At 42.7% G+C, this 21,895-nt stretch overlaps 1 protein-coding gene across 3 annotated transcripts in view; it reads left to right on the top strand.

Moving 5' to 3' along the window:
- LOC127666361 (protein HIRA) overlaps window positions 1-21,895 on the top strand; it is an 85,109-nt gene that overhangs the window by 36,501 nt on the left and 26,713 nt on the right. For all 3 annotated transcript variants that reach the window (XM_052159238.1, XM_052159239.1, XM_052159240.1), the window contains 6 exons: window positions 954-1,024; window positions 1,496-1,601; window positions 4,243-4,458; window positions 5,797-5,882; window positions 11,570-11,764; window positions 13,679-13,840. In XM_052159238.1, coding sequence (XP_052015198.1) covers window positions 954-1,024; window positions 1,496-1,601; window positions 4,243-4,458; window positions 5,797-5,882; window positions 11,570-11,764; window positions 13,679-13,840 — 836 coding nt within the window. The remainder of the gene's footprint in view (window positions 1-953; window positions 1,025-1,495; window positions 1,602-4,242; window positions 4,459-5,796; window positions 5,883-11,569; window positions 11,765-13,678; window positions 13,841-21,895) is intronic.

Genomic DNA, 21,895 nt, shown 5'->3' with positions numbered 1-21,895 from the left:
AAAGATATCCACAGCCATATGCTTTGTTTTGAAGATTAAATAGTTATCAGTTTTTTTAAAAAATGATCTATTTTTATTTTATGTATATGAGTTTTTGAAAACATGTTTGTATGTATGTATGTGTGTGTACCATGTGTGTGACTGGTTGCCTGTGAAGGCCAGAAGAGGTGTCTATCCCCTGGAACTAACATAGTTGTTAGCTTTCTTGTGGGTGCTGGAAACCAATTTCGTGTGCTCTGTTAGACATTATTTGCTCTTAACTACTGAGCCATTTCTCTAGACCCCTTCCCCCTTTTTATGCGTGTATCTGTATGTGTGTGCTTGTGTGTGTGCACACATACAAGCAGGTATGAGCATGCCATGTCAGAAGAAGGTGTTGGATCCCCTGGGAGCTGGAGTTAGAGGTGTTGTGAGCTGCCTGATGGTGGTGGTAGAGCTGAATTCAGCTCCTGGAAGAGTAGCAGAGTGCGTGTGACTCTTGCTGAGTCATCACTCCACCTTTCATTAGAGTTTAACAGTTTGGATTAAGGGAAGTTTATACTGGTGTGTGTTTGGGAGCTATCTGACACACAGGAGTGAGCCTGAGTGACTTAGGTCATTATTTGCAGGAGCCTTTAGTAGTATGGACTAGAGCTCAGTGCCCAGAGAAGGTGAGTTGGGTTCTTTCTGAGACTATCTTATCCTGCTCACTCTATCTCTGCTTTTGTTATTGCTGAATGAATACAAAGCTGTCCCCACTCCAGACTGTAGCTTCTTCAGTGTGCAAATTGCTGTCCAGCCTTGGTATGCCCAGCTTGTGGTTTTGGCAGTTGTATCTCAATTGAATTGACTATGTATGCCTTGCATGCTAGTGGAGGTCACCAAAGCTCCTGGGCTCATAGAGATGGTTAAACTGAGTGCACAGGCTGGTTCTCAGTGATTTCATTAATTTTAACTTTTTTCTCTCCTTGTAGCTCACATGTTTGAAACGGCCTCTGGTTGTCATCCATGAGCTGTTTGACAAGTCCATCATGGATATTTCCTGGTAAGATGGAATTTTACTACAGTGCATCTGCTACTTGAACCTGAGCTCTTGGCTGCTTTACGGCCAGGCAGCCTAGTCACCTTCCTCTGGCAGTGCACCCCCAAGGTGCAGCTTGTATTCTACTCAGGTCGCAGCATCTCTCTATGCTCCTGTGTAAGTGTCACAGCATCTCTGTCTGTTCCTGTGAGTGTCACCACAAGTAGGGTTTGTTACAGGGAAATGTCTGCTTGGACAAACTGTGCATTCTGTAGGTTTATAGCAGAAAACAGAAATTGAAAACTTTTAGAAAATTTGGTAAGAGACTCTCTGTATTGGTACCTAGCCCTAAAGGGCACCAAAGGCCACCCCTATCCTTAGGCTGCAGAAGGGAGCTTTAGATTTCTACCATCCATCAGAGTATTCTTCGAGCATCCTCATGTGGCAACTTCAGGTACATTGTCCACCTAGGCTGCTGACAGCTGTCTCTTTCAGGACTCTGAATGGGTTGGGTATCCTGGTGTGCTCCATGGACGGCTCTGTGGCGTTCCTTGATTTCTCTCAGGATGAACTTGGAGACCCCCTGAGTGAGGAGGAAAAGGTAGGCCTGTGGCCTGTGTGCTACGATACTGGCTCTGAGACCTCTTCGTTGGGTCCTCTTCTTGTGGAAGACATTTCTTAACTATTCTAAAATGTTTGCTTTTTATAGATTATGTTAATCCTTTTTGAAAAAAGAATAGATTAATAATTAATACTCATGTCACATAAGTATTGGAGCAAAGAATAATTTGGGCATCTGTGCTTGCTGAGAGAGCAGTGGCTATAAGGAAGCTCTCATCCTTGGGAGAGGTGGAGTCACTTCCGTGGGGTTCTGGTTTGTGTCATGTCCTTCCTCTTCTTGTTTCACGCTGGTATAGCAGCAGTTATATTATATGAGAGTTAATACCAGTCACTGTTAGCATCTATTCCAGGTTCTTGCCCAAGTACAGGTTTTGCATGTATTTATCATTTAAACTTCATACAATTACTGGGTGCAGTGGCATATACCTTTAATCCCAAAGAGGCTGAAGAGAGTTCAGGGCCAGCCTGGGGTACATAGTAAGACAGGTTTTAAAATGAATAAACTAACAATCATCTGTAAAGTAAGGCTTGTAGAGGCTGGGGATCAAACCTCCCTCCCACATAATGAGCAAATGCTGTGGTCACTTAGCAAGCCACAGTTCATGTTGTACAGGACCACTGTAAGGGACTCTTGACTGTTCGTTTTTTGTTTTTTGCTTGTGTTTTCAAGACACGGTTTTTCTGTGTAGCCCTTGTTCTGGGCTGACCTCAAACTCATAGAGATCTTTTTGCCTTTGTCTCCTGAATGCTGGGTTTAAAGGCATGAGCCACCAGTGCCCGGTCATTTTTATTATTTAAGAAATGTTAAAAAAATAGATAAAGTTGAAAACTTGGTAGAAAAATTGCCAAGAGAGTCTTTGCACCAAGAGACCAAACCCAGTTACTGAGAAGTAGGAAGGGGACTAAACTCCCTGGAGGTCTGCTTGTTGTTGCTTCTTAGCTTTGTGTTTGAGCTATGCCCTCTTTCATGGTTTGTAATTTTTTCCTCCTTTCCTCTTTCAGTTTCTCTGGAAACCTTTTCTCCCTAGATGCCATAAGAAAGGACTTGAGTTATTTTATAACAGTAACATTTATAAAGCAGGTTTCATCTGTTTCATCAGTGAGGTACCCAAGCCTAAGAAAATAGCATGACCCTTTGTCAGGACCACTCTGCCTTTAAGTGGAAAAGTGGATATATGAACTAGGCCTGCTGCCTTTGAGTCAGGCTCCCTCATCTGTCTCTTCTCAGAGCATGGGGCCTCCCTGTACTTCTTTATGGGCTTTGGGAAAGGCTCTGCTTTACCTGCTGTAGACACAGAAACTGTTCTTTCTACCGACAGACTTTTGCCAACCGTTAATGGGGTATTATATCCATTTGTCTGAATGGAGCTCTGTGGAAGCCCAGAGCAGGTCAGCAGCTATCCTCTTAGTGATGCTGTTGCTGGGGGTAAGCTACCTCTTAATCTACTGTGCGACACCACCACCCTCAACTAAGATGTAAATCCCTTGGGGTGGAGTCTACCTTATGCACTGTGCTTGGAATGGGGGGCAGCCTGTCAGTGCTTTTTTAAAAGAAGGAGTAAGTTTCTGAGTGACCTAGAATCTTCACTCTGCCTTTCCCCTGTCATCAAGGATCACTGGGCCCTCTGTGCCTCTTGGAGAGTCAGTGTGAGAGCTTATGGAAGAGCCCATGCACTTTATCACTCTCCAGGTCATTGACAGTGACTCTGTGTTTAAGGAACTCTAGAAAAGTCTTGGCCAAGATCAAAATTTGGCTTGAGATGACAGAGATTGGGTTTGGGAGAGGGGACAGGAGACAGGACAGGAGAAGGGGAAGGTTCCTGGGGCTGCTTAGGTCCTAACAGGAGTGAATCTTGAAGTCCTTGTTGTAGAAGGCGACTGCCTACTAACTAACTAGACATCATCTGGTATGAGCCAGATACTGATTAACTCTAGTCCCTATTCCCTGGGCAGAATACAGCACTGTCATTTGCACATCTTTTTGTGGATCTGCTTCTTAGCATGTTTTTATGAAAACTGCTTGATATGGTGTTGTGGGATGCTGCCCCTCTTCTCCTGAGGTTCTCGTCTAGCTTGTTATGGCCGAGGATTAACAAGGCCTGGGACTGGGAGGAGATCCTGCTCAGAAGGACCATGATGGGGGAGCTGAGAAGCTTCCAGGGCTTGTTAGAGGCAATGCTAATTGCATGGGCTCCCCTGCCATGGCAGCTGGCATCCATAAGGGCAGAGAGCGTGTTGGTTCTGTGAGAGTGCTTAGGGTTCTTGGTGTAACGTAAGAACTTTAAGTTACCAATTTGGGAATCTGCATTTCAGTTGAGGAGGTATTCACAGCCATATGTTTTGCACTAGTCAATGTAAAAGGTGATTTCCTGTCAGTGTCTCACTGTCTTCTCAACTTTAGTTGTATAGGAGGCTGTAACATCTTGTGAGAGATGAGGGATGTTGACAGACATGTCTAGTCAGTGACAGGCAGTCCAGTGGGAACTGATGGTGAGCTGGCCTCCTGGGCTGTTCTGCTCTTAGAGCCAGAAGAGTCAGCAAGATACTGAACCTGCTGCTTGGCATCTTTAGCCATGGTGATACTCAAACCCATGTGTCAAACCTCTCCCTGCTTCCTACAGAGCCGAATTCACCAGTCCACCTATGGCAAGAGCCTGGCAATAATGACTGAGGCCCAGCTTTCCACAGCTGTTATTGAGAACCCTGAGATGCTCAAGTACCAGCGGAGACAACAGCAGCAGCATCTGGATCAGAAGAATGCCAATACTAGGGAGACAAGCTCAGCATCCTCAGTCACGGGTGTGGTTAATGGGGAAAGTCTAGAAGATATCAGAAAGGTGAGGGCATGGTCCAGTGGCACTAAAAGACTTGAGCACATGCCCAGAGACAGGGCAAAGGGGGTGAACAGATGGAACATGAAATAGGAGGTCTGCACAGGACACAAAGATAGGGCTGGGGCATGAGTGATGGTGAAGTGGGTATGAGGCTGGACCCTAGCCAGCTGGGCCAGTGCTAATAAACCTTTATTATAGGTCTCTATTCCCCAGGGAGCAGTAGAAGAGATTGTACTTTGCAGAAACTGCAAAGCCTTTACCTACTCATCTCTTTAGGAAAGTGTAGATTCTGAGAAATGAGATTACTTGCCCTTAGAGCTGTTTGGGTTCCACTTCTTCTAGAAGCCTGTATTTACTGGTGGACAGGAATAATGGGGCAGAGCAGCATCAGAGGCATGGAGCTCACTGCGAACTGAAAAAGCAATCATGTTCACAAACTTATAGAGGCCAACAGGCCTCTCTAGGCCAATCTGATTAATTGGGATTGTATGATTGGGAACCACAGTTATAAGCCTTTTATGGAGCAAGGAAACCATGATCAAAGTCAGTTTGGAAGCCTGGCATGATGGGCATATTTATAAACCCAGCACCTGGCAGACTGAGGCAGGATGATTACTGCAAGTTTGTTCTAGTTCAGCCTGTGTTACAGAGTGACATGCTTATTTATTTTTTATTTATTATAAAGTTGGTTTGCAGGTCGCCACTTTGTGATAAGAGTGTGGCTCACAAGTTCATACCTTTATCTTAAGGCCCCTGAATTACCTAATGGCTGCTAGATGTCATATGCTTACAGCCTAACTTTGGTCATGCTTGGTACTGATGACGGGGAAGAAGACTCTTTTAGCTAGTTCAGTTGGGAGCTTTCTATTTTTGATGCTTCTCTGTATCAAATCAAAAACATGCCTTGCAAACGTGTTTGACAGCTGCTTGACTTTCTTTGTACCAACAAGGATATGGAAAGGAGAATTAGAATTCATTTCCTTAGAAGCCTTTATTTTTCATCACCATAGTGAGATATACATGACATATGCACATTTAATGCTTACACCTAACAGTGAAACAGAGACAGAGGCCTGATAAGGACAGCTGGAGTTAAACTCATAGGAGCGGGGGGAAGAATGGGTGGTCCCAGGAGCTCGGAAGGCAACACGACCACCTCGCCCTAGAGTTCTGTTGTGCAGCATGGAGACTGTGGCTACCCACACTATAGTTCATGCTGGTTTCCTAGAAGAGTTAAATGTTCTCATCATAAAGGGAAAAGAAAGGACAGCTTGATTTTTTGATATTTGGATGTGGCTAGCTGAAACTTTTGTATTCACTTATTTGACTCTACTTTGCCAGAATCTTTTGAAGAAGCAAGTGGAAACACGGACAGCAGATGGTCGGAGGAGAATCACGCCTCTTTGCATAGCACAGCTGGACACTGGGTACTCATTCATTCACCAAGCTTTCTGTGACCTTGTCTGGGGAGGTCTTCTTTTCTTCTTTTGTCAGTTAGCCAGTTAGGATCGTGGAAGACTCTGGGGCCAACCCCCATAGTCTCAAAGCCCTGTGGTCCCCATAGGGCTCTCCATATACTCTCCACATGTAGAAGGGTAGGAACTGAGTGGCCTGAGGCCAGGATGTCTCCACTTGTAGGCCCTCTACTCTGCCTAATTGATGGCAATGTGCTGTAGGGCAGAAAAGGAAGTTACACTTTCTTCCTTTTGTAACAGTCCCCTCACCCCCATTATGAAAGACATATAGTTGAGAATTTAGAAAGATAGTAAAAGTCCAAAGAAAAGGATACATGTCATTTATAATCCAGCCTCTGTTATCATTTTGATATCTGTATTTGCAGTCTTTCCCCAATTGCTACTGTATCTTGACTTTCATCCACTGAATAAATAGTCCTCTGAAGCACTGCCTGCTGATTACCCAGACTCCTGCGTCTGAATGCACCATGAGTTAATGAACCAGCTCCTTAACTGTGGACTTCTATTTTGTGTCCAGTTTTTGTGAATGTCAATCTTTGAACACACACTTGACTGTCCTCTTGGGCAGTTCCTGAAGTGGAACTGCTGGACACAGGGTAGGGCTCTGAGATGCATTATGCACTCTGTGGAGGCAGGGACGGGGAGTATGACCTCTTTACATTTGCTGTTATTTGTTGTTACATATCTGCAGTTAGACGTGTGTTTGTCGTGATTGTTCTCAGAAATGACAGGCTGAATCAAAGGATGCTCAGCCTTTTGTGAAAGCGCCCATTGTCAGGTATCTTTCTCTGGGTCTTAGATCCACAGTGATCTGCTCAGGGCATCAGCAGCCTTTCACAGCGACTGTCCTTTACATTCTTCAGTTGCTCATCCATGAGCTGTTCTAGGTCTTCCTTGTTTTCCTTGAAAACTAATGAGGCTTTATGCATAAGATGTGGTAACCTCACTTCTCCGCTAGGTGTACTAGACACTTGTTCAGAACTTGTTTGACTCCTCTCAGATAGGTGACTTAATCTTCTCCCCTCCCCCATTATAGGGTAAGGCCACTTCCTAACTTTTATTAGAATCAGGTGTGGACATGTAGGCCTGTAGTAGGGAAGAAGGTGGTGTTGGTGCACAGTGATCCAGTGGATCTTCCCATGCTTTTACCTAGTGAGGAAGCAGAGGGCATAGGGTGTTCCTTGTCTTGAGTCACCTTTCTACTACTGGGCACTTTTCTGGTATCAGAACTTGATTATTTATGTTAATAAATATTTATGTTTTACCCTTGTGATTCCTATGTTGAAACAAATAGCTGTATATCCATATATATATCCATATATATATGGAAGGGTCAAAAACAAACATGCAAGGTACTTATAAGTGGGAGAAATTTACAGATAAAAAAATGAATCAAAAGTATGAGACACACACACACACAATTGCTAAAAGTGATGTATTGCTAGACAAGAAGTTGTGTTTGCTTTCCTTAAAGCTACCAGATTAGGAAGACTTTACAGGAGAATTGTAATAACAAGTTATACATTCTCTGAAAGGAAACTTAAATCTAAATGATGGCGATTCACTATATTATATCACACAGTCCCAGCTATTCAGGAGACTGAGGCAAGATGAACACTTGAGCTCAGGCCTGGACAACATAGACTTCATCACCACAAAGAACATAATAAATTTCAGACCTATGTGGTTTCTGGATGTCAGTGCAAACTCCTAAATAATTCGGTTATATGCAGAACATTATAGCCTGTTGAGATGCTAATGTCAGGGCTGGGCATGGTGGTGTATTCCTTTGATTCCAGCATGTGAAAGACAGAAAAAGGCAGAAATCTGTGAGTTTCAGGACTGTCTTATCTACATAGGTAGTTCCAAGCCAGCCAGGGCAGCATATTTATCTCAAAACAAAACAAAACAAAAAACCAAAAATAAAACAAAATCTAATTTTACAAATAAGGCATATTTTAGGTAAGTAAAGATGTTCAAAATTATGGAATATAATTTAAGCTACATGTCAGCTGATCAAAACAAATGGTATAGTCAGGCATGCACACACACACACACACACACACACACACACACATACACATACACACACACCAGTACCTGGGTTCCATAGTTGATTAAAGTGCATTTTCATAAAATTTGATATTGTTCTGAGTTCAAAATCAATGAAATGAAAATAAACGTTTCTTTAGCTGGTAATTTACTATGTTTTTCATATCACATTTAGAAATAAAATGACATTTTACTCCCCTGATTATAATTTAACGTTCCTCTTTGAGGCTTTTGGTAATTAGTCAACACTGAGTTCACAGGAGACCATGAAACATGTCATTATTCAAGGATCTATTATCTAGATATGATCTAGAGGAGCATCACTGGGATTGCTGTATATAGCAAAAGAAAAGAATAAAGCTCATTGTATTGCTACGTGCTGCTTAGTCCAGCATTTAGGTTGTAGAGGCAGGAGGTTTATGTGTTTGTGGCAGTCTTGGATATATAGCAGGATCCCATGCACTGGATACAAATGAGGTCAAGTAATAACCTTCAGCAGAAGTTTTAGAAGATATAAAGGAGGAAATCATTCACAAATGATTTTTTTTAAGACAGCATCTTATTGTGATGTCTAGGTTGATCTTGAACTTGGAGGTATAAGTAACCTTTTCCCCTTATCCTCTTCAGTAGCAAGACTTACAGGTGTAAGTCTTACCATGTTGACTAAGTAATGTAAATTTGTGAAGAAAAATTCAAGGATTCTGCTTAGTGGGCTGGGGAGATGGCTCAGTGGGTTGAATACTTGCTGTTCAAACCTGAGGACCTGAGTTCCTATCCCCAGCATCAGGTTAAAACCAGGTACTGGTGTGTGCGTGCATGCATGTGTGTGTGTGTCTCCCTCTCTCTCCCTCTCCCTCTCCCTTTCCCTCTCCCTCCCTCCCTCCTTCCCTCCCTCCCTCCCTCCCTCTCTCTCTCTCTCTCTGTCTCTCTGTCTCTCTGTCTCTCTCTGTCTCTCTGTCTCTCTCTCTCTCTCTCTCTCTCTCTGTGTGTGTGTGTGTGTGTGTGTGTAGATAGCCGTATCTTTGGGGCTTACTAGCTGGCTATTCTAGCTGAATTGGTGAGTTCCAGGCTCAGTGAGAAAGATGGTAAAAAAAAAAACAAAAACAACAACAAAAAGATACCTCCCCCTCAAAAATCCTGAAACAAATGGAGACTAATAGACATAGATAGCTGTTGTGGACCTTTGGCTTCTACATGTGCATGTACAGAAACATGCACTTCTTACTACATACACATGCATTCATTCACCTTACATGCATATTGAGAATTCTGAGAGCCCTAAAGAAAACTCAGAAAAATAAAAATGAAAAGATGTGCTAGAAATGAGCTAAGGTGATTCATGCCAAGAATACCAGTCATTCCTGAGCAAGTTTAATGTGAGCCAAGAGGAGCAGTCATGGTCTTCAGAGGTAGAAAGTAACTTTTATGTTGTATGGAGAAATAGTAATATTTGAGATATTTCAGAAGGAAATGAAAAAACAAAGGGGTTGATTAGGGACAACTAACTGTACCAGAAAATAAACTGTAAACAAGTTTTAAACAGGGAGGGACTGACAGATGAGTAGGCAGGCCAATGGCATAGAATAGAATTTCCACAAAAGGCTCAAATATTCAAGGAGTGTGTGTGTGTGTATGTATGCACGCAGTAATTGTTATAGGGTGTCTTCCTCAGTTGCCTCTACTGTGTTTTTTTGAGATAGGATCGCCTTGTGGACCTGGAGCTTACTAATTCAGGTAGACTGGCTGGCCAAAAAGCACCAACTTTTCTGTCTTCACCTCCCTAGCACTGGGATTGTAGGCACATGGCATTGTGTTTAGCTTTTTATGTGATTGTTGGACATCAAAATGCAGGGCCTCTTGATTTTTGTAGGAAGTTGTTTATTAACCAATTCTCACTACCCCATTCAAGGGAGTTTAAATAAAGGCCCCTTTATAGCCTTTATTTAAAGGCTTCACCATATAGCCCCTGTAACTCATCCTGCAGACCAGGTTGGCTTTGCACTCACAGAGCCCCACTTGCCTCTGCCTCCTGATTGCTGGTATTAAAAGTGTGCACTGCCATGTCTGCTTTAAGGGAGTTTTAAAGGTAGTTTTTCAATTAGTGATGAGGCATTGGCCAATTCAGCAAATGAGAAACAGGATGACTTGTCCCTCTAGAAACCATATTAGATCTCACCCTCTTTACCAATTTAAAAGTAGAAACCTCTACAAGCTCAGTAGCCTTTTGCTTGTTTTATTTCTTGTCTTCACTTAAAACTTTTGTTTTGAAAGACAAGGTCTTACTCACTATGTAGCTATGGCTGGCCGAGACCCTGCCAGCTTTGAACTCAGAGATCCAGCTTCCTTTACCTCCTGATTGCTGGTGTTAAACATGTGAGCTACCTGTCTCAGGTTTTATAAGATTCTATGGAAGAATACTTTTATAATCTCAGAGGTAAAAGATATTTTCCATAAATGACAGCCAGTAGTAACAAAAAACTGTTTTTCTCATTTGTTCCTTTGGAGCAAAACTGTAATTAAATACTATCTTTACAGGGCAGACCTGTAATCCTACCTATTCAGGAGGTCTATCTAGGCTGCAGAATAAGTTCATTGCCCACCTGTGTAACCTACTATAAAACCTTTATCAAAATAAAAGGAAGTGTGGGTACATGGCTCAGTGATATTACAGTTGCTGTACATGTGTAAGGCTTGGATTCTGTCCCAGTACCACAAATCCAACCAACAAACACCACCACCAGCAGCAGCAGGAGCAGCAGGAGCAGCAGCAGCAGCAGGAGCAGCAGCAGCAGCAGCAGCAGCACAAAACCAAAACACCTTTTAGGTTGTGGTGAAATAGGAATTCCCCTAAGTGGCTTGTGACTTTACCACTAAGGAGGGAGCTTTAGAAATGCTTCTCTGAGCCATATGTAAACAAACATTACATTTGCTACTCTAACTACATTTCTCTGAATATATCCGACATTACACAGGAATTGGTTAGTATAAGACAATTCCATATATGTTTCAACGGCTGCTTTGAGCCCTATATATGTATTTTTTAATCAGAATTTAATCCTAACCCATGGGAGAGAGTCTAAGCACTTGGCAGATGAGAACTTGAGGCACAATGAAAGTGACTGAGATGCACAAGTATGGGAGCTTGCAGTTGGCCAGGGAGTTGCCCTGGGTGCTCTTCCCCAGGTCACTCAGCCTCAACACTTATATCATACGTCCTGTTGGGGAACTATGTCACAGGAACGGGGAGGTAAGCCTGCTTCTCAGGGGAGGCTGTGTTAAATAAATTGCATGTCCATCCAGTAGGAAAGCCTCCAGCCCCTCAAAAGGGAGGCCACTGTAGATGCTGCAGGGTTGCATGGTAGGCTCAGTAGCATGTAACAATTCTAGATATCAGCCTGGTTGTCTTCTGCAGTTGTATATGTATTACTAGTTTACTTTAGAGTCATTTAAACAGTGTATTAAGTGTTTCATCATTTTAAACTTTGCAAATTACCCATGCCTCAAGACCCAGAAAAATGTTATTTAGAAGTTTTAAAATACTACATGTGACATTTCTGTGCTGATTTACTTTTCTTTGTTAATGACAGGGACTTCTCCACGGCATTCTTCAACAGCATCCCACTCTCCAGCTCCCTAGCAGGCACCATGCTCTCCTCTCCTAGTGGTCAGCAGCTATTACCACTGGACTCCAGTACCCCCTCCTTCGGCGCCTCAAAGCCTTGCACAGAGCCAGTGGCAGCCACCAGTGCCAGGCCTACAGGCGAGTCTGTCAATAAGGACAGGTTAGTAGACACCAAGGACCAGCTGTGTCCTTGGGGAAAGTTTAGATTCCAGGGATAAGAGTTTCATTCTAGGAGCTGGAGAGGTGGTTCAGCAGTTGAAAGTTCTGGTTGCTCTTCCAGAGACCTGGGTTCCTAGCACCTACATCACAGCTCATAACTGTCTGAAATCCAGTTCCAAGTGATTTGACACCCTCACACAGACATCAGGCAAGCAAAACACCAATGCACATAAAATAAAAATAAATCATTCAAAAAAAAAGTTTCATACTAGTTGGATACTATGAATACTTTACTAAAAATGAGAAGAAATGCTTAAAATGAGGATCTTCCTTAAATGGGAAGATTTGTTTAAGTTAGTCTCTGAGGCTATGTTGACTTGACAGAAGTTGGCTGAGATTAAAGCTGCAAAGATTTAGGAACCTGCCAGTGAGATACTTCCTGCAACAGCATCAACCTACTTTCTAGCAGACCTAGATCAGAGATGGCCTGACATTTCTGGCTTTGGCCTCTACTATGCTGTGAGTTTCATGCTCCATCCCTGCCAGGGTGATCCTGTGAACATGTAGATTTCCCATCACACTTAGACTCAAATTTACTGAGTCCATGTTTTCACTGTCCGTCATATGTAGTCAGGACTCAGGGAGCGTAAGAGTGAACATGGGCCACATTCCTACCCTGGACTATACACTTTAGGGACCAGGTTTATACAAGACCTTGATTGGCAGTTGCTTATCCTCTAATAGGAAGAGGCATCTGCAGGGTTGCAGGGTAACTCTCAGGGTCCTTTTGCAGACTAGGCTGTTTGTCCATTGGGAGGCTTAGCCAGCAGGTTTCATCGATACTATAGAAAGTGTTTCTCTCAGAGCCCATGCAAGACAATCAAGGGAAAGCTGAGAGCCAGGACAATGGCAAAAGCAGAGCTTCAGGTCCCTTAGGTGGATTAGGAAAAGAGGAGGGAAGGCTGGGTTCCTATTCTAAGGTAGGTACCCTGGCCTTTTCTCAGAGGGTAGACAGAAGCTTTGGGACTTGCATTTTAGGAAGTTGGTTCCAATAGACAATGGAGCCCAAATGCAGATATCATAACTGGTAATGGCAAGTACTTCTCTGTCAGTGGAACAAATCTTGGGTTACTGCAGCCTCCTGGTCTCTGGCATTGTGTTACTGTTCATCAGACAATGAGTGTGCATCAGAGAGGAGGTGGTGCAGCATGGTATTCAGAAAGCAAGCAAGGGGTTTTGGGGAAGGACAGGTGCCACCAGAGCTGAGCAGTGTTTTATGACTTGGAACTAAAGACCATGTTCCTAAGCAGTTGCATTGGGGATGATTGCCAGGCATCTGGTATGGGAATGATGCAGGCAGATGGAAGTAGAGCAGTCTACATGAGGTAAATCAAGGCCTAGTAGCCTTGCTCAGGAATTGGGGGGTAGGTTTGAGCAGTAGGAAAGTTGGACAAGCTTTTCCACAAAGTGTGAAGACTTGTCATTATTCCAGTGAGCATGGGTGAGCCCATTTAGGACCAAGGGGACTAGCCTTAAGATGAAGGGCAGGAATAGGTCATGACTTCAAGACCCCAGTGAGAGCTTCCAATACAGTTACTGTGGAAGTGGCAAAGCCCCTGGTTGAGTGACTTGGGGTGGACATGCTGTATTGAGGTTGTGGAGACCCAGTATATTGTCTAACCCTCCAAATTGTTAAAAAAACACAAGAGGGAAAATGAATACATTTGCCCTTCAACTTCTCAGATAGTCTTCGAGAATCTTAATGCATGAACATTAATAAAACAAAACCCAGTAGACTATATTTTGGAGTTTTCTTGTTTATACTTCTGCGTCTTTAGATGAGCTCCAAGTTATGTAAGTCTAGACCATCAAGTCGTCTGTCGCTGTGTTTGATGAGTCTCCATCTTTCCCCCAGTGTGAATGCTACCTCTACTCCTGCTGCATCCTCGCCCTCTGTGTTAACAACCCCATCCAAGATTGAACCCATGAAAGCATTTGATTCCCGGTTCACAGAAAGGTCCAAAGCCACACCAGGTGCTCCTTCCTTGACCAGTGTGATTCCAACAGCGGTTGAAAGGTAGGTGGTAGCTGCTGTATCTCCTCAGGACTTCACCATGCATCCTGCCTCCTCTAGGAGAGCAAGACTCCAGAGGCCTCTGTGAGTGAAAGAGGCAGTGCCTGCTGAAAGTGGGGAGGTGGCTGGAAGGCACTGAGGGGGTGGATGCTGTGGCCTACGGATAGAAAGGGAAGAGGCACAAGAGCCGGCATTCTAGTCACCTGCCAAGAGTACTCTCGAACTCTGGATCCCAGAGTTTGCTGAGACATGGAGCACATGTGTGGCTGGAAAAATAGAAGGCTCTGCTATTGTTACACTGAGCAAGACAAGGTCTGCTCAGAGGTGACCAAAGACATAAGGGATTTAAGTTAGGTCTTGGTAGGACACATGGGCCTCTAAACCTTGTCGCGGGTTTGGTGAGACTTATCTATTTCTTCTATCTTCTTAACATATACAGTAGACACTAGGCCAGCCGGGGCCATGGAAGCAAAAAGCAAGCAAGCAAACAAACCCAGATCTCTAAAATATGACAGCACCCACGACCTAAAATCTGTGGGTGAACAAAAAAAATCCCGAGCAATGGGCTTAATCACACTGCAAATGTTAGGTGACAGGCCAGCAGAGGGCTGGGGTTTTGATGGCCACATCAGTTCAAGGCAAAAAGTCTTTGTTCTGAGACACGTAGCTGTTGTAACTGAGTCACTTTTATAGTCAAACCACTTGGAAAAGTTCAGCTGCATTGAGAATTGAGTGCTAGCACAAAAGCTAACTGGTATCTCAGAAACATGGCAGAGAAGTTGGAGTGTCTGAGCTTGTCCCAGGGCTAAGTATCTTTGGAGTCAATGTAATATTACCTATGCCAGCTGCAAGTCACTGTACCAGGAAATGAGCACAAAAGAAGATTTTGTTCTTGTTACTATCTGGAGGCCCTTGCCAAAGACGTAAATCTGGAGGCAGTCTTCTATTCCCAAGGGATAAGGTATTGCACCAACAAATCAGTATCAGGATAGACTTAATAAAACAATTGAAGTAGTCCAGCTTGGCATGGTAGTACACACCTGTAATCACAGCATGCTGGGATCTGAGACAGAGGACTGTAGGGGTGGGAGAGAGAGAGAAAGGGGGTATGTGAGGGAGAGGAAGGGAAAGAGAGTCTATTGTGTAGAAATGCCAGGGATGTAAGTAAAGAATATAAAGTTTAGGCCTTGATAAATCTGATCATAGACTTGTTAGAAGGAGATTATAAAATAAATATACTTAGTCTTAAAAGATACTAAAAATATTTTATTTTGTATATCACAACTAAGTCAGTATGGATCAAAGAACTACGTATAAGAACTAAAAGTGTAAAACTCTTGAGAAGAAACCAAATCTATATACCATTGGGTTAGAAATCTGTTTCTTAGATTTGCTATTAGTGTAAGCATCTAAACATAAATTACTGAAAAATCCTTGAAATTTAAAGCCTTAGAGAGGACACACACACATTTGCAGGAAATTCCCCCCAAGGATATTCTGTAGGACAGTTGTTGAGAAAGGCGTTCCCATGCTTATTTGAAAGTACTGAAATCTGTTTGGAAGAATGGAGAGAATTCTGGACTGAATGAACTAAATGCTGATTGGAGAGAGTGGTAAAGCACTAGCTGGAAAGACCTTGTGCTCCTTGAGATATGTCATGAATGCCTTGTCGGTTCTAATGGCCAGTCACCATTTTCTTCAGTACTATACTTGCTGACTCAGAAGCTGAGGCTAAACTTGAATTGGCAGTTTTATTGAATACCGGGGTTGGTCTATCCTCAGTAGCTTTGTCCCCAAGGTCTTGCAAGATCTTTCAGCTGTACATATGCAAGAAGGGTATGATTGAGCGGACCCATTCATGGATGAGCATTCAGCATTCACGTCGTCTCAGTTATACTTAACTGCTTCCCAGTACGACAACAACAAGAAGTCTTTGATCAAAGCTGGCAGTACCACTGATCTATGAACATTGAAAGGCAGTTTGGTAGCTACATCCATTTAGCTTCTAGAGTGGGGTTGATGATCTCACACTTTTGTTGAGGTTAGCAGTACCCATCAGGAGTTTCTTCTTGGTGAGTGGGCCACAGTTCTGATAAGAAACATAATAGGGGTTCTCCCACTGCCCCTGCGACGGGTCTCAGCAGTTTGTGTGGTGGCAGCTAGGCAGTGCAGCTCTGTGACAGTTCTGGCATCGTTGCACACGTCTTCCACTCCTCACCGCCACAGCGCCCAAGCGCCACAGTGCCCAAGCGCCACTCCGAGAGGCTGTTGGTTAAACCTGCCCCTGTCAAGGTGGACGCAAAGCCGAAAAAGGCCTTGGGAAAGGATAAAGCATCAGACAAAAAAAGTGCAGGTAAAGGGAAGAGGGGAGTGAAGGGCGAAGGGGCTGAAGTGTCTGAGCAGCAAGCTACAGATCTGCCTGCAGGAAGTGGGGAGACGGAAAACCAGAGTCCAGCCTCTGACGGAGACGAAGAAGCCAGGTCCTACAATACAAAGCATACTAAATAGCAATTTGGAGTCTCAGTCGTGCATTCGTGTCTGGAATACTTTCAGTTCTATCTGGTCCCGTGTTCTTGTAGAACCATTTTGTAAGAAAGCCAGTCCTTGGTCCTTGCCCTGTCAGAACTGTGATGTCTGTGGTCATGGCAGTCCACTTTCCTAACAGTTGTGATAATGTGCTGTGAAAGATGGAAATTTTGGGTATGTTCTGTGTGGCATAAAACTGAATTGGTGGAAGTGAGGATTATGAGCATTTGGTTATGAGAGGTCTTAGGGGAACTTGCCAAGTGTGAGGCGGGAACATCCCTGGAATAAGTTCAAAGAAAACCAGTGTGTAGTAGCTCTTCATTTGCATCCATGAACCCAATGGGACTCTTGAGAGTTTGCGTCTGTGAAGACAATATATGGCTCTTTTTGGGTTCATGTGATAAGAATTGGAATGTCTATATACTCTGTTCCTCGACCAATAAAATCTGTTGTGAAAGGGTGGAAAAAAGAAAAAACAGCCATGACAGGCTTGCCTCTGTTGTACCAGTGGGCACAGCCTGCTTGGTCAGTCAGTTTACTGCAGCACGGAGGGTCGCAGTTTACCAGGACTGTTGGTGACGCTTGGCCCATCTCCCTGTGCAGTGCCTCCTGGTACTGTGGGGACTAGCCAGCAAGGAAACCAGGGCCATTCCAGGTCTAGCTCGACTTTTCCATGTCTGCAAAGCTTGTGGTAGCTTTGGCCTAGGACTTCGCCGGTTAGCTGTGGTGGGCAGTCCACCTCACTGGCAATTGCTTATTGTTCTGGGGCTCTCCAGGCTCCCTACACAATGTCTTGTAAGGAAGTCGTCCTGACACGAAGACTTTGTTTAATAACTGGTGGCTTCTGGGACCAGGTTCATCTACTCTTGCCTGGCACCTCCATTCACTCTTCTTTGTAAAGCTTCATTAGCTCACCAAGCATCAGGTCTCCTCGGGGCTTTTTCACACACCCTTAATTTTGATTGGTCCCACACTTCTTCTTTTCCATCTCTGCTTTCATCGTGACATTTTGCCTCCTAGTCTCCCTCTTCTACATTCATTCATCATACAGTCACAGTGATTGTACTTCCCTCCTCCTATTCTTATACCTTTTCTTTCTCCTTTCATGGTCTTTCTTAGACTCCACACTCATTCTCACATGAATACAGATACAGAAAAATTAAAAGCTAGGATCTGCATTTGAGAGAGAAGTGGTTACTGCCTTGCTTCACTTAATATATACTATTTTCTAGTTCCATTTTCTAGTTGTAATTTCATTTTTCTTTACAGCTGCATAAAATGCCATTGTATATATGAAACAGGATTCATGTGTCCTTGGATATCCAGGTTGATCTCTTTTTATCACAGAGCATAAGTAAACATGATTGTGTAAGCCTTACCATGGTCCTTTCCGTCTGTGCCCAAGAGTTGTATATCTGAGTTATGTGGTAGTTTACTGATTTTCATAGTGGTTGTGCCGGTTTACACTTCACAAACAGTTAAAAAAGGGTTACTTTTTTTTTTTTATATTCTCTCCATTTTATTTTATTATTTGTTTCTTGATAGCTGACAAGGGTGATGTTGAGTCTCAAGTAGTTTAGTAAGTCATTTATTATAGTGATTGATTTATTTAGTGTAGTATGTATGTTAGTATGTATGGACATGTGTATACCTCCTTATACATGTAAAATTCAGGGATAGATTCTCCTGTATCCTGTGAGTGCCAGGGGATTGGATTCAGGATTTCAGGATTGGTGGCAAGTACTTTTTAACCTGTTGATCCAAATTGTTAGCCCCATGTCTGGTGTAATTGTGCAAAATTGTGAAAATTTCTCTGGTCCTAGACTTTCATTATTAGTTGGGAGGTTTTTCTTTTTTATTATTGCTTTAATACCATTGCTTATCATTGATCTGTTTAAATTATTTGTCTCATCTTGGCTTAAGTATCTAGAAACCCATCTATTTCTTTGAGATTTTCCAGTTTATATCCTAGTGCCTTTCTGGATTTCATTGGCATCTGTTGTCATGGCTCCCTGTCCTCCTCCCTCTCACTGATTGGGTGTTCTCTTGTTGGTTTAGCTGAGGGTTTGTCAGTCTTGTTTGTCTTTTCAAAGAACCAACTCTTGTTTTAGTTTAGTTTTTTTTTTTTTTTTAATTTTCTTTTCATTACTTACTGCTATGATGATATTATTTCTGTCTGCTGATTTGGGAATTTGCTCATGCTCGGTTTGTTTTTTCCCCCCAAGCCCTGAGGTACATTGTTTTTCATTTGAGGTTTCTTTTATTTTTTATAATGTAGGTACTTGTTGCTATAAACTTTCCTCTACGAAGTACTGTTATAGGTTTTGGTTTCCTGTGATTTCATTTTCATTAAAATTTATGATTTTTTTATGGACTTATTTGTCACTTAATAATTTTGTTAATTTCAACGAGTTTGTATTTTTGTAGTTTCTTGATTTCTCGATTTATCTGTTTGTGGTCAGATCAGGATAAAAGAGGTTTCAGTTTTTTTATATTTACCAAACTTTACTTTTTGTCCCAGCTCATGGTCTGTTTCGCAAACACTTCAGACGAAGCTGAGAAGAATGTGCACTCTACACTTGCTTTATTTTTATGCTGGAACAAATGCTCTGAGGAAGCAACTTAGGGGAGAAAGTTTACTTGACTTACTGTAACTCTAAGTTACAGTCCATTCCTGAAGTAAAGTCAAGGCGGGAGATTAAGTTAGCACATTCACAGTCCAGAGCAGAAAGAGAAGAAACCTGCATATCTTTGCTTGCTCTCTGCTAGCGTTTCTTCTCTCATACTCAGTGCCTAGGGAATGCTGCCCCCCACCCCCAACACACACAATAATAGCCCATACAGTTGAGACTGCCTCCTACCAACGTGCTCTCATGCTATATGATCAAGACAGTTAAAATTAAACATCACAGTGGTGTTGGTGTGGAAGATTCTGTAGATGTTTTTAGGAACATTTGATCCACGATGTCTGAATGAAAAAAAGAAATAAAAAAGACTGCTCCTTGGTGTGGTGGAGGAGAAAGTTTATTATGTGGATGTGGGAGAGCATAGCCAGAGGCAGACACTTCTGGGAGAGCCCAGAGTGGTCCGGACCCTGAGCCTTGTGGGTATAGGGAGAGGGGAAAAGAGAGAGGGGAACCAGGTGCTGCAGCCAGGAGGCCAGAGGTACAAAAAGAGGCAGGTAACCGAAATGTCTGGATTATTTATGAACCTCTAGGGGAAGGGTAGCCCAGCCCCTGGGCTGCAGAATTCAGGGTAAGAGGGTGGGGTATGTTGGCTGTAACAGATAGGGACCAAGAGATGCTGGGTGAAGAACCTGAATGCCGGGTCTGCTTTGATAGTGTTAAATAGGCACTTTAGCCACTTGTCTGGGGTTTGAAACTTAACAACATCATTTAGTTTTGGTGTTTCTCTGTGAGTTTTTACTGTGCTTGTTTATGGTCTGGATGATCTGTCTTGGTAACCTTTGTTAGATTGGGATTGATGCATAAAGGATAGAGGCATCTGCAAAAGCTGAATTGTTCCTTATTCAGAACAGCTGAAGTGGAGACTGCACACATGGCGTGGGGGTCTTGGGGTTTTTAGGGTAGAAAAGTAGGGGGACTTTGGGTATGGTAGGTTGCATCTGAAGTTCAGTTCTATGGTCTTGAAATGGTAGATACCAGTGGGTTTGGTGTGTGGATTTTCTTACCTGAAGCTTCTACAGGTGTTATTAATCAAGTCAGCGTTCTTGTCAGAATAATCTGGGCTTTCAGGTTATTGAGTACACCTGTTTTGGTGTTCATGCCTTAAATTGTAATGTCCTCTTGATAGCTCGTATCTCTAATCAGTATGAAGAAATTGCTTCATCGCTTCTGACTAGGTCTCCTTTGACGTCTGTTTTGTCAGATGTTAGAGGAGTGATGCCTTGTGTTGTCTAGCTCCATTTTTTGGATTCACCTTTTTTAATCCTTTCACTCCAAGGTAGCGATGATGTGTGTGTCTCGGAGGTAGTGAGTACGTGGGTCCTGTTTTGGGCCCAGTGTGTTTGTCTGTATCTTTTTGGGAATTGAGACCATTAATTAATACTCAGTTATTATCAAAAGGTCTGTGTTAATTCTTATTATTTTGCTGACTTTGTAGTATTTGATGTTTTCCTAATCCTGTTTTTCTTGACTACTGCTTTAGCTTCATTAATTGTTTTTCTACAGCTTTTTGGATGTATTTATCATCTTCTTTAGTTTGCAGAATTCCTTCTAGTATCCTCTTGTAGAAGGATGCTATAAGGGCTTAGTGCTTATAAATTCCTTAAGCTTTTATCATGAAAAGTTTTTCTTTCTCCTTTAGTTGTGGCAGTTTAGTTGGATATAGTAGTCTTGGTTGGTATGCTTTTCTTTTAGAACTGGAAAACATCTTTCCAAGACCTTCTGTCATTTAAATTTTCTGTTAAAGTATCTTTTGTTCCTCTGTTAAGATATTTTGTTATAAATGTGGGCCTGCCTGCATTTATATGTGACTAGGTACTCCTCCTTTCCAGCTTTTAGTATACTTTCTGTCATCTCTGTACTTAGTGTTTCAATTATAATGTGGTGTGGGATATTCTTTTCTGTTCTTGTCTGTTTGGTGTCTATGTCTCCTGTATCTTTAGGTATCACTTGAAGTATGGTGAATTTTCTGCTATGAGTATATTGAAAATATTTTTAATGCTTTTGGCATGGAATTTTATGCTTATAATTTGGCATTTTCACAGTGTGCAAACATCTTGTGTATTCCATTGGCCATTTTTATTAGTTTGTCATAGGTCTGAGTGAATGCTCATTTCTCTTTAAATTCTGATACTGTATTCCTAATAATCCCTTCTGTTGATGAGGCTTTCCACTGCCCTTTGCTATCAAATAGGATTCCTTTACTTGCTGTACTCAGGATTCTCTGAAGGAGCAGAACTGATGCAATGAGTGGGTATGGCTGTGTGTCACCATGTCTGTCTCATGCCAAGAATCTAGTAGCTCTGTCCATTAGATTGGAGGTCTGGTGCTAGAGTCCAGGAGGACTCTTGAGAACTGCCTGTCTTCAGTCTCCATTGGAATCCTGAAGAATCCTCTTTTACACATTGTTTTGGATAGGCTGACTGACCAGAGAGCTCTCAGGATCTGTTTTCAAATCCTTTCTCCTTCCCCAGTGCTGGGCATCTTATGTGGCTTCTGAGGATTCAAATCAGGTCTTGTGCTTACACACAAAGCACTCTTACATTCTGAGCTATTGCCCCAGGGAACCCAGGTTTTCCTACTTGCATAGTAAGTAGGAAATTACTATTACTGATTGATCTCTCCAGCCCTCTTGTTTTTATCTTGAGAAAATAGTTACTTTCTTTTTTGTCTTCTGGAATGGGATTTAGCTGGCCTGGAACTCCTTGTCTTGCCTCTTAAAGGCTGGCATCACAGTTCTCTGTGTATGTGTACCACAGTATATGTGTACTTTGGATTCCTAGAATGTATATTGTTTGTTTTAGGTGACATGTGACTTTATTTTCCAGGTTGGTTCCATATGCCTAGA

This window comes from Apodemus sylvaticus, chromosome 15 (genome assembly GCF_947179515.1).
Source record: "Apodemus sylvaticus chromosome 15, mApoSyl1.1, whole genome shotgun sequence".
NCBI lineage: Eukaryota > Metazoa > Chordata > Mammalia > Rodentia > Muridae > Apodemus > Apodemus sylvaticus.
This window is presented reverse-complemented; position numbering and strand designations above follow the sequence as displayed.